This window comes from Melospiza melodia, chromosome Z, assembly GCF_035770615.1.
Source record: "Melospiza melodia melodia isolate bMelMel2 chromosome Z, bMelMel2.pri, whole genome shotgun sequence".
Lineage (NCBI taxonomy): Eukaryota > Metazoa > Chordata > Aves > Passeriformes > Passerellidae > Melospiza > Melospiza melodia.
The window spans coordinates 11,839,117-11,854,008 of NC_086226.1; the positions used below are offsets into that span (position 1 = coordinate 11,839,117).

General features: G+C 36.0%; 1 protein-coding gene across 5 annotated transcripts in view; it reads left to right on the forward strand.

Moving 5' to 3' along the window:
- The window catches only part of NIPBL (NIPBL cohesin loading factor), a 154,848-nt gene that overhangs the window by 65,999 nt on the left and 73,957 nt on the right, over positions 1-14,892 (forward strand). For all 5 annotated transcript variants that reach the window (XM_063180235.1, XM_063180234.1, XM_063180238.1 and 2 more), the window contains 4 exons: positions 4,173-4,272; positions 5,857-6,008; positions 7,038-7,198; positions 10,037-10,130. In XM_063180235.1, the coding sequence (XP_063036305.1) occupies positions 4,173-4,272; positions 5,857-6,008; positions 7,038-7,198; positions 10,037-10,130 (507 nt within the window). The remainder of the gene's footprint in view (positions 1-4,172; positions 4,273-5,856; positions 6,009-7,037; positions 7,199-10,036; positions 10,131-14,892) is intronic.

The following is a 14,892-nucleotide window of genomic DNA, read 5'->3' on the forward strand; positions in this document are numbered from 1 at the left end:
TGTACTGCTGAGATTTGGAGAAAGCCCTCTTTCATTTCTTCTCTAATCTCCTCTCTGGGTTTCTTGTGATTCTCCTCTATCTTATCTTCTAGTTTCTGCAGACATGTTTTCACAGCTGCGATTCTGGCATGTGTTGGGCCATGTACAGCATCTGCATGTGCTCAGAGCTTCTTTGCCGTATCAAGCACAGTCTCCTCCCTGTTACCCCACTTCATTATTGCTGAAGCAGGAGCGTATTTTTGTAGCCTAAGGCGTATAAATTTTTGGCATGTCACAGATGTCCATGGTACCAAGACTGGATTTAAAGTGTTTAGGTCATCTGAGAAGACCGTTTTTGTCACTGCCATTTCTCTCAAGCATTGAATCCCTTCTTCTGTGGTCTTCCATGGGGTTTGCTGCATATAGAGATTTTCCTCATGCAGATATCTTTGTGCCCAGAGGCTGTGAGGGTTAGCCCCCCTCATCATTCCTTGGTCAATGACAGGATCAAGTGACGGGGATCTCAAATGCCTCACTTCAGTACTATCCAGAATTGTAGCCTTGCCTGCCGCATCCCAAAGATAGACTAACCAACTAATTAGAGATTCATCAGGTCATTAAGTGTAATCTTTTCTTAGGCTATGAAGGTTCTTCAGGGAAAAGGACTCATAAGTGACTTTTGATCTTGAGTCAGTTGCTTTGACTTCTGATTTTGTGTCAGTAGCTTTGACTCTGACTTGTGTCAGGAATTGGCACTGAGGGGCCTTCTCCCAGATCATCATCATCAATCACTGCCTGATCGGTTTTGCTTGTGTGCTTCTTTCCTGCGGTGACTGCCAGTGGCTTAGGCTCACTGTCTGGTTTAGCTACAACCTGAGTAGCTGGGCTGTTGGCTGTAGCCCGAGTGACTGGGGTAGCTGCTGATTCATCTCCCTGCCCCTCGCCTGTATCTGCTGCCCTACAGTATCTAGTGGCATGTGATAAGCATGGGCCAGGGCCCAGCTTATTGCAATGATCTTTTTTTCTTTCAAGTCATTGTGGCAGTTCTCTTCCAGATATTTCCCCACCTTGTCTGGGTTCTGAATTTGTTAATGTGAAAATTCTTAGGCTGGGGGATCAGAAAATTCCTTCAGGATTGGACCCATTCTCTCCTATTTTCTACACCGGGATCTGTTTCTGGGTCAGGGGTCTCATTAACTCAGCCTCCATTCTAGAGGAGCTGTAGACCATATAGAGGAAGCTTACTAGATTAAATACTAGGAAGGTGGTCCCTTTAACATTCAGGGGAAACTGAACATTCTGAAAAAGTGAGTTAAGTTATTCAAAGGAGAAGAAGGAAAGGGAAGGCTGAAAAGCCTCATCCCTTGCTCTTCTTCTAAGAAACTGGGTGCAATTACCTATGAGCTCCCAAAACATGCTGCTGGAACTAGAATGCAGGGTAGGATGAAGAAACCATATTTGTCTTAAATAGACTCTAGTATCTTAGTAAACTCCCTATAAATCATTATCACCAAACCCAGTGCAATAGCTGTTCTAATCCATGCCCCTCTACTGTAAAAACTATGTGTTAGGGACAATACTGGAGCCATTTCCAGATAAGAAAATAAGCCTAGGGACTAGAAAGGTATTAAAACTTTAAAAAGCCTGGGGACTAGAAACAAGTAAAGGCTTCCACCCAGAGAGACATCATGAATTCAAGCAACATAGCTACTGATTACTTTATCTCGATACAGTGAAAGTGCAACTAAAATGCAGCCAGTATAGGCTTTTTCCACTTTCTCAAGCCTTGCTTTGAGTGCCAAAAAAATGTATTTGTCCGGGTTTAGGGCACATTTGAGAGAAAACCTCTAAAGGCGTTTTTTAGAAGGCAGTTCAAACAGTGTTCCTACCCAGCTGGTTTGGGAAAATACTTCTTTGGAGAAAAGTGGAAAAAAACCTGTTTATTTAACATGCAAAGCATTCACCAGTGCAAAAAATGAATTCACTGCTCTGAAGAGATGACAAACTCAGAGAGTTCCCTTCGTGGGCTGTAGCTCAGCTCACTCAGTGTTTTGTCAGTCCCTGCCGTGATGGAATGCAGCATCCTAGGCCCCGGTCAGCCACAGATGTGAGCTCCTGGTGCCATTCTGGATGTTCACTCTAGAGTAAGTTTGAACAGTTCCAAGAAAAAGAAAAGGCACAGTCCAGGTACTTCTGTGCATCACCAAGCTACAAACTGACTAAAAGGAAAGGAGAGCTCTGTCCAGCTGTCTGTCTCTGCTGCAGAAAACGCAGTCCAGGAGAAGGATGCAGGGGAGCAAGTGCAGTTTCTGATAACAAACTGTGCACTTCTTCTCTCCTCTGAACAAACTGTGTGCTTCTTCTCTCCTCCATTTGCTCTTGGAACAAGTCTTAAGGGTGCAAAACTTATTTCTGGGCTAAACATATGAATGGGGATACAAGTATCATGAAGTCACTTGAGGACAATAGTTCATGCTGATATGGTTACATTATGTCAGCTTTCTGTACAGGAATGTTACTTGTTTGGCTGAAATGTTGTACCTAGCTGTGTTGAGAGTGGCAGTAAGAGGTGAAGGGGGCAGTGGGCATGCTGGGTGCTCCTTCCAGCATAAAAAGTCCCTGGGATTTCATGCTCACGTGCCTCTATGTGAGGCAACCAGCATCCATTTAAACAAATTTTGTGGAAATTGAGGAGTCCCTGTCTGTTACTCCGGACGCTGAAATGTACTTATATTGAGGTATCAAAATACCTAACTTTTTTAACACAACACAGGACTTTAACTCCTGTTCAGGCCCAGTATTAGTGTGCTATAGTATTAGTAGTACATGGAATGCAGAATTTGTCACCTACTGGGAGGTAGTAATGGCTTAATTCCTGCAGGATTATTACTGTCTCTGCTGGAGAAAGTAGAGGAGAAAAGAGGGTGACAGGGAAGGTTTCTGAAGGTTTCTGAAAATAGTTTTGCATGTGTGATTATTGTAGTAATTGAAATTGGTGTTAGCAACTGTAGGATTAATGAAAATCTTCCAGCATTTTCATACTGAGGACTTTTGTCTAACTGTCTAAAATACTTGTACTATTAATGAGCTTCTACCTAAGGCTATAGATCACTTGCTGTAGTTTCCCAAGACACTGTGTGTTCATGAGTTCCAACACTTTTTTAACTGTAAGATACTAAATTCTATCACTAAAATAACTGCAAATTCATTTACATTTTTGTGTTTCTGTGTCACTTTGTCATGTAGTTATTAGGATATTCTTTATTCCTGTATTGAAGAGAGGAAAAAAAAGTTTCCATTAAATACCCCTTTATAGTGATGTAAGTCAGAATAGAATAGAATGTTTCAGTTGGAAGTGACCTACTATGATTATCTAACCCAGCCACCTGACAATTTCAGGGCTGACTGAAAGTTCAGTCAAATTCAGGGCATTGTCCAAATGCCTCTTAAATTAGTTAGTTTCAAGAACATTGATACATGTGGCTTGCCAGCTGGTTCTGCACTTAAACTTCCACCACATGAGTATGGTTATCTACTAGATGTAGGAGTCACAGCTGGGATATTGGTTTTACTTTGCAACTGATATATTTCAGCACCTTCTTTGATGACATTCCCTCTAAGCTTAATGGAGATGGAATAGAAAGTTTTTGTCTCTGGGTAGAAAGAGACCACTGAATATTACTGGAGCAATGAGAATGTCTTGCAGCACGCAACCCAGAGTGACTGATTGTTATACTTGCTCCAACAACTGAAGATAAGTTTTCTGTGTTCTTCTGACTTGTGAATCTGCAAAGTCTTTTGCTTATTGGCACAACAAGTATTGTGCACACCAACCTGGGGTGCAGAATATGACCTGGTTTAAAATGTTTCTCTTTACTAGTAGATTTTAAGTTAGGAAGTTCTAAGGAAGAGATGAAGAAACTACTGTTAATATTGTAGCTGAATTAGCATAACTTCGGAGGACACTTTTTTATGTAATGATGTAAAATGGACATCATACATGGATTCAGTAATTTCTAATTTTTTTATAAATTAGGTATTAGTTGTGGGTAGATGATCCTAATGTCAACAAATTTTATAATGTCATTAAAGTTCATAATCTCATTGTATGTAATAAGTTCTGAAATTAGATACTTCATTGATTGAAAAGGAAATGTGTGTATAGTAATGCTGCTATCTCTTTTTTTTAATAGGGATGATGATGTCACAGTTTAATATTTCTCAGAATTCCATGCGTGGTAGTCCTGCATCTTCAAATTATCAACAAACCACTATCTCACATAGCCCTTCCAGGTAATCCTTTCTTTTAAGTGGGATGGGAGGGGTGTGAACTACAAGTTGTTGCTACACTGACTGCCAAATCTTGTTGCAAATATGTAAGTGAAAGATGGTCAGTGTCATAAAAAATTTGGCATTTGTCTGATGGCAGGGTAAGTGTTTTCATGTGTAAAGAGGCATCTTTCTGTAAGTGAGCTAATCCCTGTATTCTAAGGATTCATGATGAATTCTCCTCTCTCTCACTCCGTCCCATAATTTGGCCAAACTTTCTTTCCTGCCTAAGGAGTCCCTCTGCCTCCCGTTACCCTCTGGTTGTCTTCTACCCATGTCAGAGGCTGAAACTGGTGGTAAGAGGATAAGACAGAATAGGCTGGTGTGTTCCAGCTTGTCCCAGTTCTGGTTTAGCAGAATGGTGGGAGAGAAGATTACTAAAAGCATGGAGTACTACTGTAACAGTTATGCAAAAGGCTTCTTGCAGAAAGATAGGCCCAGTAGTTTAGCCAATCTTCCAGCAGACTCCTTATCAGATTTCTGGGTTTTTAAGTTTTTGAGCATTTGCAAGTAGCATTTACCTATAATTTAGGTTTTTATTAATATATAAAAATACTCTGGATGAGAGGAGAGAGTTCTGCTTGTAGTTTCAACCCATATACTGGGCTTTAACAGGTCCCATCTTCAGTTATTAGATATCATTATTAAAATAAACTGCCTTCACATTTCACTTCAAGTTACTGTAACTGGCAAATGGAATGTTCTGTGTCTTCACAACAACCAACACACTTTTAAACTTTTATGTCTAAAAAGGTTGTTTGAGCTTTGAATTTGAGCTTTCCATTACAATGAATAGTACAAAGTTCTCTTGAAATCCTTGCAAAATCCTTATGTTAAATACTTTGCTGTTTCTTTCTGTGGAAGCTTACCTTCGTGGAGTTCCTCTTTAGAATTTGGGGTTGTGATAGCTCGTAATGTACTTTCTGATGTATTTATTTGGTTATTTTAATTTTGAGAAACTCATATAAGAATGTAAGTAATAATGTACATGTATTATTGTCTCAATGTTATCTGTATGGCTTCTTATCTGTAAAATGAGTCTAAGATAAAGCCAGTGAAAGAGAAAGTTGTGTTCAGTGGACTTGCCTAAAACATTCCTTTATCTTGACAGTGTAGTTCTGTTAGATGGAGTTATTTGGAATCTTACTGAAAAGTAAAGAAAGAGTAAATGGCTCCTTGTTAATCCTAATGACCAAGTTGATTAAAACTTTTGCTGTTGCTTTCGTTCAAACTTCTGAGATTAACTTTAGGAAATTGCAGATCTGATTTCCATACATATTTGAGTCATTGCTTCCCTTCCCAAGATGGAGGTCTTATGAAAGCTTTCTATTTATTGTCTTCTGACTCTTCAGTAACACGGGCCATTAGGAAAGTATAGATAGCTCAAAATACTGCTTTTGAAGGAAGTTCTCAATTGTGTTGGAGGCTTTTTTTATCTTAAAGAAATTTTCATCTTCCGAAGGTATAATTTGCAAAAGAAATAATGAATTTGGCTATAGTTGCTATTCCAAATTTTAAAAAGTTTTTTGCAATTTTTTTTCTTTTTAGCCGGTTTGTGCCACCACAGACAAGCTCTGGTAACAGATTTTTGGCACAACAGAACAGTCCAGTGCCTAGTCCATATGCTCCTCAAAGCCCTGCAGGATACATGCCATATTCACATCCTCCAAGTTACGCAGCTCATCCTCAAATGCAGCAAGGTAAGTCTGTGATGTTTATTTTATTCACCTAGTTCAATACTTTCATGTGCACATTTCATGAGTTTCTAATTTCTTTGAAGGAATCACATGCTTAAGGCAAATCTTTGAGGCTGGTATATTTTAAGCTTTGATTTTTTTGGCAGGAAAAAGTGGTGGTATCTACTTAATTAAAAAAAATTAAACAGAAGAAGAAAAAATAAAGCACGTTAATGTAGCAACACTCCCCTATTTGTGTCAAATTTGCACTATTGCCCTGTATATGTGACTATGAATATAGTCTGAACTACCCAAAACCTGTATTTGTTAGCTGTGAGCATCATTTACGTGTACTAGGGAAAATCTCGTTTCTGCTAATGAAAAGTTAAGTTTTCTTGACTTTAGATTACCTAAAGTTAACTTTAGAGATTTTCTAGCCGTACTCGCCCTTTTTAGTGTTAGATTAATTCTAAGTTGGCTAGAATTATGCTCAAGGTGTGCAGTAGCTGGCAAAGACGACCTTCAGAACAGATGGATTTTTGTTCTTCCCTTGTCTGAAAACAATCCTGAACACATGACCAATATTAAGGTATTTGGGGCATTTTTTTTGTTGGTAAGTAGAATTGTACTGGATTCTTTTAAATATTTTTTTCATAAAGTTTAACATTGTGCTTAGAATATATATATAGCTGTTTTATATATAATGTTATAGGTCTCATGAATACCTTGTAAGTTCCTAAGGTAGTGAATTCAAGTTAAATAGAAGTAAACAAAATTTTCTGTCATCAGTAAGGAAGATACTGACTCTAATTAGAATAGATATGGAGAAAAATTTGGCTAATTTGTACATGGAATTAATATTTTAAATCCTTTTGAAAAATTTTAGATAATGTGTTTTTAATCAAGATACTTGTAGCAAGTTGGATTCTTGTTCCGATTCCAGATCTCTTGCATACAACGTTTTAATATCCACTGTTTGGGTGTTTTCTCTGAATCTTTTCAAGTTCATGACTGCATGACTGTATCTATAGAGTTAATTTTTTTGTATTCCAGCTTCCGTATCCAGTCCCATTGTCACAGCTGGGATGAGGAATCTCCATGAAAATAAAGTTTCAAGTCAGTTGCCTGGAAATTCAGCTAATCATCATGCTGATAATTCTAGACATGGCTCAAATGAAGACTACCTACAGATGGTGCACAGACTCAGTAGTGATGTATGTGACCTAATCAATTTATTATGATAAAGCAGATATTTACTATGATAAAGCAAATATGTGTTTAACTACCTTAGAAGTCAGATATTTTATGATGCTGTTGAGGAATAAAACCATTGAAGATAAATTTCAATTTCAGATGTGTAGACTCATTTGAAAATTCACAGATTATGAAAACATAATACATCCTCATTGGCTGGTCTAATTGGAGAAATGCTAGACACAGAAAGTAGCAAAGTAGTAAGTGTTGTAAACTAGCATTTTTATCAATTTGTGCACTTTCTTAATGGTGCATGTGTTGCCTGTGCTTTATTTGTAATTATAGCTTTTAAAGCTGATTTTAGAAGCTATGATGCAGAAAACAATTTGAAGAATATTGAAAACAAATTGAAGACTATTCAAGTTTTGCATCTCTGTATGAATAATAATGTTGTAGTCTTTTGTACTTTGGAGAAGACCTTTGTGAATGAGTATTTTAAGAATCATAAAACTCAAGAACTTAAATTATTTTTATTCATTTTAGGATTTTGTGGCTTTTGTGGCTTTAAAACATAGCGCTTACATAAAAGTTTTGCTTCATATACAAAACATAAAGCATAATTACTTTAATACATCATGTTTCTCTGAAATACAAAATCAGCAAGTATCCCCTTAATGTACCCTTAATGTGTCACTACACATTCACTCAATTTAAGGGTGAGTTTTGGTAAATTTGGGTGCTTTCCTAGAATATAATTCATCATTTGTTGAAGCTCCAAACTAAGCAAGTGTAAATGCACGTTTCTGAAAATTTGTCAGCTGTGGTAGGAATGACATCTCTACCCAAAATGTCATATACCTACTCATTCTGTTTAGTTAATTTAGAAGAAGTTGTCTTTGCCTGTGTCTTTGACAATTGTTAATTTTCAGTATACGTGTGTTTCTGAGATTTATCACAAGTCAAAGAAAAGTCAAAGTTAGGGAAAAAAATATCAGTTTCATAATTTTAGTGCAGTAGCTAAATCACTAACTCACTAGGATATCAGTTCAGTTTCACTTAAAATAGCATCATATACTTTTGATACGGAATTCACTTTATTGTGGTGGTCTGAATATGAAACTCCTTTGCCCATGAGAATTTCCTCAGAAGGCAACAACTCTTTTTGCAAGCGCTCTTGCAAAAAATAATTGTAATTAACACTATGGTGTAGGTTCAGGTTTATTGTGCTGTGAATGAAAAGAAAAAAATCTAATATGGTTCTGTGCTAAGTGCCCATAGGTGGTAAAACTGATGAAATCTGATTTCTTATGGATTTGTGTTCTTGGGGTTGTAATCACTTTAAGTCCATAAACTTCAAACTCTCTCCTTTTTAGCAGTGCCATCTACCCCTTCAGAAGGCCCAGTCTAGTCTATGGCTACACACATGGAATTTGGCTGTTTGGCCATTGTCAGAGTGTGATTGTCCATCTGTGCAGGCTGCTATCTCCTTGAAATACCAATTTTGCTTTCTATCTCACTACTGGATGCTGATTTCTTTCATACAGACATGTAAAAACATAATTACAATTAAACCTTTTATTCTGTTATTTGGGTTAATACTGGTCAAAAGGTTAAAAAGTATTTATCTCACAGATGATTCAGATTAAAAAAATAAAGGAAAGAAATGGCTATGTGAAAAAATTGTCTGTATAGAGATATCTCAAGAAGAGCTACATTAGAATGTTAACTGCTAAAATAACCAATTTGATTAGGAAACATGAAATAACTTTAGAACTTCTTTGGAGAATTTGTTCATTTGTATCACTGTACCTTTTGGAAGAATAAAATTATTAGAATTTGTTTGTAATTATAGAAATTTTCTCTTCATAGATACAGAATTTGCTAGCTTTTCTTTACCCCAACCATTCTCATAGATGCTGTATAAAAAACAGTAGTTGAAGTGGGAAATAACCATTCTATAGTTGAAGTTTAGTTAGGACACTGCGTGAATGAGTAGTTGTGACCAGCAGAGGGCTCCACAAAAGCATTGGAAAAACCCATGTCAAACTGAATGGAGATTGCAGTAGTGCGTTTGACATTTTTACATAAGGATAGTGTGGGGGCAAAAACTACACATTTACATTGCTAAAAATAGGGCATGCACATAATTACATTGCAATTAGTATTATATTATGAAGAAGTTTGTCAGAAATTATTCGTATCTTTGGAGCAGGTTGGGGAAGTGCTTCATTTTGCCATTGAGTGGTTTCCTGTTTAACTCTTACAAGCTAAAATCACTCCAGCTGTGTTTTACACGAGACTAACCTAGCTGCTGTGATGGGACTGGTAGAGATTCTGTTCAGTCCTGCCTTCCCTCTGCTGAGGATACAGATACAAGTGTTACATTGTTAAACTATAAGAGCAAGATAGCGTTCTAGATAATCTTTTAAGATTAAGATTAATTTTTAAAGGGTAGATTATGTAAAAACTAGAGTTTTAAAAATCTACATTTTATACTCTATTTCTTTCAAATGGTATTGTATATAGGTCATGCATGTGCTCATACATGCAACAAAAAAATTCTAAATGGAATCCTAGTGTAAACCCGAAAGTTCTTGTCTAGCTACAAAACATACATAAAGATTTTGTGTGTGTGTGTCTGTTCTAGTTATAAATTCCTTTTATGTCTGATTGGAGCATTGCTTATATTATAGTCTAATAGCAGTCTGAATTACAAAGATTTTCATGGAAGTGACTCTTTTTCTAGTATTTCTAGCTTTTTGGCCCAATCCATTGTATCAATTTATGTACTATTTCAGTTTTTATTTTAACAGATGTTTATGTTCATATGTTAACTTTTTTTATCATTCTCACTTTAGGATGGCGATCCTTCAATAAGGAATGCTGCGTCTTTTTCCTTGAGATCACCACAGTCAGTCTGCTCTCCAGCTGGAAGTGATGGAGCCCTTAAAGGTAGTCTAGCAGTCACGTCAATTTATATTTCCCAGTCTTAAAGAACAGAGAATTTACAGAACAGAGAAATTAGAGAATTCAAAGAATTCCGTTTTTCCTCCTGAGTTTTGTATTTAACTAGTACTACAGACTATGGCATTATGTTTTTGGTGCAAAATTATTTTGAGCCCTGATCTAGAAGAAATTTCTGATGGTCTGGCAGTTAACCAATCATCCTTCAAAATAAAGCTCACATTTATGGAGGACAGAAGGATTTAAAATCCTTTCCAATCTGAGAATTAAATTCTTTTTAAGAATTCAGTTGCTTTACATAAGAAAAGTTTTAAAGGCAGCATTACGAGTATTGAAGCCTTAATCAGCTCAAAAGTGTTTTAATATGCAGCACTTGTCTTAATTACAATAATGAAATATTAAAAGTATAAAAATAAATTAACTCAATACACATAGCATAAATGAAGCCTGAAAACCCTAGCTGTGGAGAGATTTAGGGTGAACTGTCTGTCAGTTGAGAGGAAACAGAAAAAAATAATTATTTATACTAAAATCCACTTGGTAAGGTAGGAGTTGGGACATATTCTTGTTAATTTTCTTTTTCAGTGATTGTACATTTACAGGGCAGTAATTGAAAGAGATTATCAGGAGATTATCAGGGAGATCTGAATCAGTCTTTTCATTGCTTTGGACGAAGGACGAAATACAATGAACTTAAATTTAAATAGGGGTTCTAACTAGGTCTAAGGAAAAACTTTTTCACTATCAGGACAGTCAAGCAGTGGAAAAGGATGCCCATAGAATCTGAGAGTTTTCTGTCCTTGGGGGTTTTCAGAGTCAGGTTGGATAAAGCCTGACATAATGTGTCCCTGCCTTACCCTGCTTTGAGCATGAGGATGAGCTAAACATCTCCTGAGGTCCCTTCCTACCTGAATTATCCTGTGGTTCAGGTGGCAAGTGAGAAGTATGTGTATGCCAGGAGCTTCAGTATTTCAGGACGTCTTGTTCTAAAGGACTTCCCATAAGACTTGTGTAAATGTGGTTATTTTTCATTCTTTGTCAAGTTTGTAGGTTTGACAAGGTTGTGGATCTAAGTTAGCCCACTCATATATGTGATTACCACTCAGTCATACAATATTTGATTTTTTTTTTGTTTAAGTTGCTGCTGTTTCAATTGGCTGTCTCAGAACCCAGTTTTGAAGGGATAGCTTTTCAGACTATTTCTGAAAACAGACTGATTGTATAGTTCAGATTGTAATGTTTCAGCATTAGCATTAAACTGCAAGATCTTTCTGATTTATCTCTATGTTGACTTTCCTTTTCCCTTTGATAAATTGCACAACTCAAATACTGCTTCTAATGGTGTTGACATTTTGCCATCATTAAGACATTTATGAACCCTGATTGAGAGAAACAATTCTTGGTGCTCCATCTAGTATTTTAGAAATGCATAGAAGAGTTGTAAATAATTTCAGTGTTATTAAGAACACGGGATCCTCTACAGGGAATTTTTGGCCTATGATTTGTAGTGAAAGTTGGGATGAATAAAAGTATTTATGCTGAGCTTTTTGTTGCTCTCTTATTAGTCCCTGAAAGTTTGGTTAGCAGGTCACTAACCTTGATAAAGAAAAATGTACAAAATACTTACCATTTGTCTGGAAGGACAAGAAGAATGGCAAAAGGTGTAACTAATCATAATCAGAGGGAGATATCAGGAAGGTTGTTATAATGCCAGAGCTTTCTTATAGAACATAGAGGTTTGAGACATTTACCAATGTTACAAGACTTCTGGAGAAATGGAGACCATGATTGCACAGTCTTGAATTACCTTCACACTGAATGTAGCTGTCTGTGTGACAGAATCTAAATGAGGGAGAAGTTTTGTTTGCAACATAGGTCAGTATTTGAGAGATGACAGGACTTACTTTTGTATTTTGGGTGGTTGTTAATTTAGTCAGTTGAGTAAAATTTCACTATCTTTGTTCACTTCTGCTTCACTAAAGGTACAAGAGCAGCTGAAGTTTAATCCAAAATTTTTTTAGTTTTAGCTATGGAAACATCATACTGCCTCCCTTTTCAATTTGTCATCTTGCCAGTGGATGGCTTTTGAAGCACTCATTCTGTGAATAGAGTATAGAGTATCATGGAGTGTTTTCCTCTTGTTGACCTCATGAAATATCCCCTGGATTCCATTACTGAAGATTGGTTACTCATCTGAATATTTTATCCATTTGATCTACTTTCCTACTGCTATGCAACCTCACATTTTATTTCAATTCTTAATTTTTCTTGAGGAAATCTCTAAAGAGTTGGATAAAGGAAAGGCTTCCATAATGTTTTTAGTCTGCTGCTTTACGAAGAGGTGTGTTCATATAATTTCCATCCAGTCCTGTTTCCACACTGTTGTCTAAATCCTTAGGAAAACATCTGTAAGGACTAGCAACAACTCTTACAAAATTATGTAATTTTGCACTCTTTTTCACAAATATGTTGTATTCCCTCTAGAAATTGTTAATGAATATTTGATTATTTTCTGAATAATTTGGAAAAATCCCATCTATTTTCTTAGGACTTTATGGAATTTCTCCAGTCAGATTGCACTACATTTGGTCTCTGAATATAGAATAGATAAGAAGAATTAGGGATCTTCTCAAATCTATAGTGTAGACTTCAGTACTCTCTCTTCAATGCTGCTTGTGAAGAAAAAATGCCATCTTCCTTTCTCTCCTCAAAAGAATGGCAGAAGAACTTTATTCAAATTTTTTTTTTGGTTTTTTTTTTTTTTTTGATAGTACCAAAATAAGCATTCATTCCTGTTTCTTCCTTCAAGTCTAAATTTTTTTTATGCAGGGAGGCTCTGAATACTCCCCTTCTCAGGTAGAACAGCCAAAGCTTGAGTTTTTCATGAGGCATTTCAAACTCTGGGTAGAGTGGTGGGACTCTTCTCTGAAAACTATTGGAAGAGGATATTGAAAGTGAATACAATCTGTCCCTAAAAACTTCTCAAATGTATGTTCTTTGTCTCTTATATGCGATCCCTTTAGGTTTGAATTTTAAATTAAGTTATGCTCTTTGAAAATAAGTGTCATTGTTGTCTGCTAATCAAAATAAGTAGCGTTTTCTTTGTATCTAATGCAAAATTCCTCTAGTAAACTTTCCAGAGGAAGAGTCTAGGATTTTAGAAAAAGCTGCAGGAAAGGATTTGAGGTCTTGCCATCTTTTTACACTCATGTTGGCTGAGCTGTAGCAATACTACTCTCAGTAACTTCCATATATTTTAAAATGTCAGTAATAGAGTTTGCTTGGCTTTGCCATAGAAGTTATTCAAATTCTTAGTGTCAGAAAGCTCCTAAGGCTTAACCTGAATAATTTTTGTTGCAGTTAGTCATGATGCTTCATTACTTCTTTCCAATGGGCAAAGAAAAACAGAACACATCCTTTTTTTTTACGTCAGACATTTGCATATCAAAGAACATTATCATGTCTTTCACTAATCTAATCTACAAACTGAACAGCAGTTTCTTTTACCTTTACATAAATCATCATTTCTGAGCTTCCAGTTGTCTTTGATGTTTTTAACTGACTTTTAATTGGTCTGCATATGTCTTCATGTTCTACTGTCCTAAGTCACAGATACATCTCTATTTGAAGATTTGCAGGAATTATCAGGAAAGTACTGAAGACTACTCTGTGTGATACTACTGTTGTATATGGGAGTATAGCTGCTCTTTGCTGATAGCTTAGATTTATACTGCAAGTTGTTTTAAGCATTCTGCTGTATTTCTATAGAGCTTTTCTATCTTCCTCTTATGGTTTGCAATTCACAGATAAAAAAGTTTGTGCTTCTTGTCACAATTTGTTTTGTTTCAGAAAGTTATTCAAATTAGTCAAGAAAACTTTTGATTCTATTTTTAAAAGCAAGGGTTGGCCTCTTAAAGACTTAAAAGCAGTAATGATATTTAGATTAATAAAATAGTTTCTAATTCTTTTACGTGAGAAGATATTAATGACAAATATTTTAAACCATTATTGTTATGACAGTGCTCTAGAAAGCTGCACTTGTTCACCTATACTCACTTAATTTTTATTAAGAAAAATTGAATTTGTGTGAACATAGCTTCACAACAGCGTTTACAATAATCAACAAATTTTTGTCTAGATTACACTAGATTAACACTCTTTCAGCTTGTTAGTGAAATTATTATGAGAAGCTATATAGAAAGCCATTCTAGAGTCCAAATATGGCACTTAAATCTCTTCAAGATTTGATCATACTTATTCTTAACAAATTCCTTTGGAATACCATTTCTTCATTATCTCAGTTCTTATGGAAGAATTGTTCTTATGTGTAGTTAAATCATACTGACTGTGTGTTATACTCTGGGTAGGCCTTTACCATCTTTTTAAAGGGATTGTTCTTCTCTTTTTGAGTCTGCTGGAGGCACAAATTCTCAAAGTTATTATTACCAATTTTGAGACTGCTTTAGCCAGAGTTTCAGGGTGAATTTGTCTGAAATTTTTAATGAAAACTCCCATTTTATGTGAAGGTGGTAAGTGAGATCATTAAGTAAGTAAGGATAAAAAGAAAAAAAGGACACACTTCATTTGCACATTTTAACTTCAGTCTCTTGAAATCTGTTGGCAATAGTGTGTTCCTTAGTTTCTATAATCACAAAATTCCTAGGTTTTCCAACAGACACATGTCATTGTGACAATGTGAATACTCTGCCTCACTTCCCCAACTTCTGCCCTTAGGAACTTGTTTACAGTG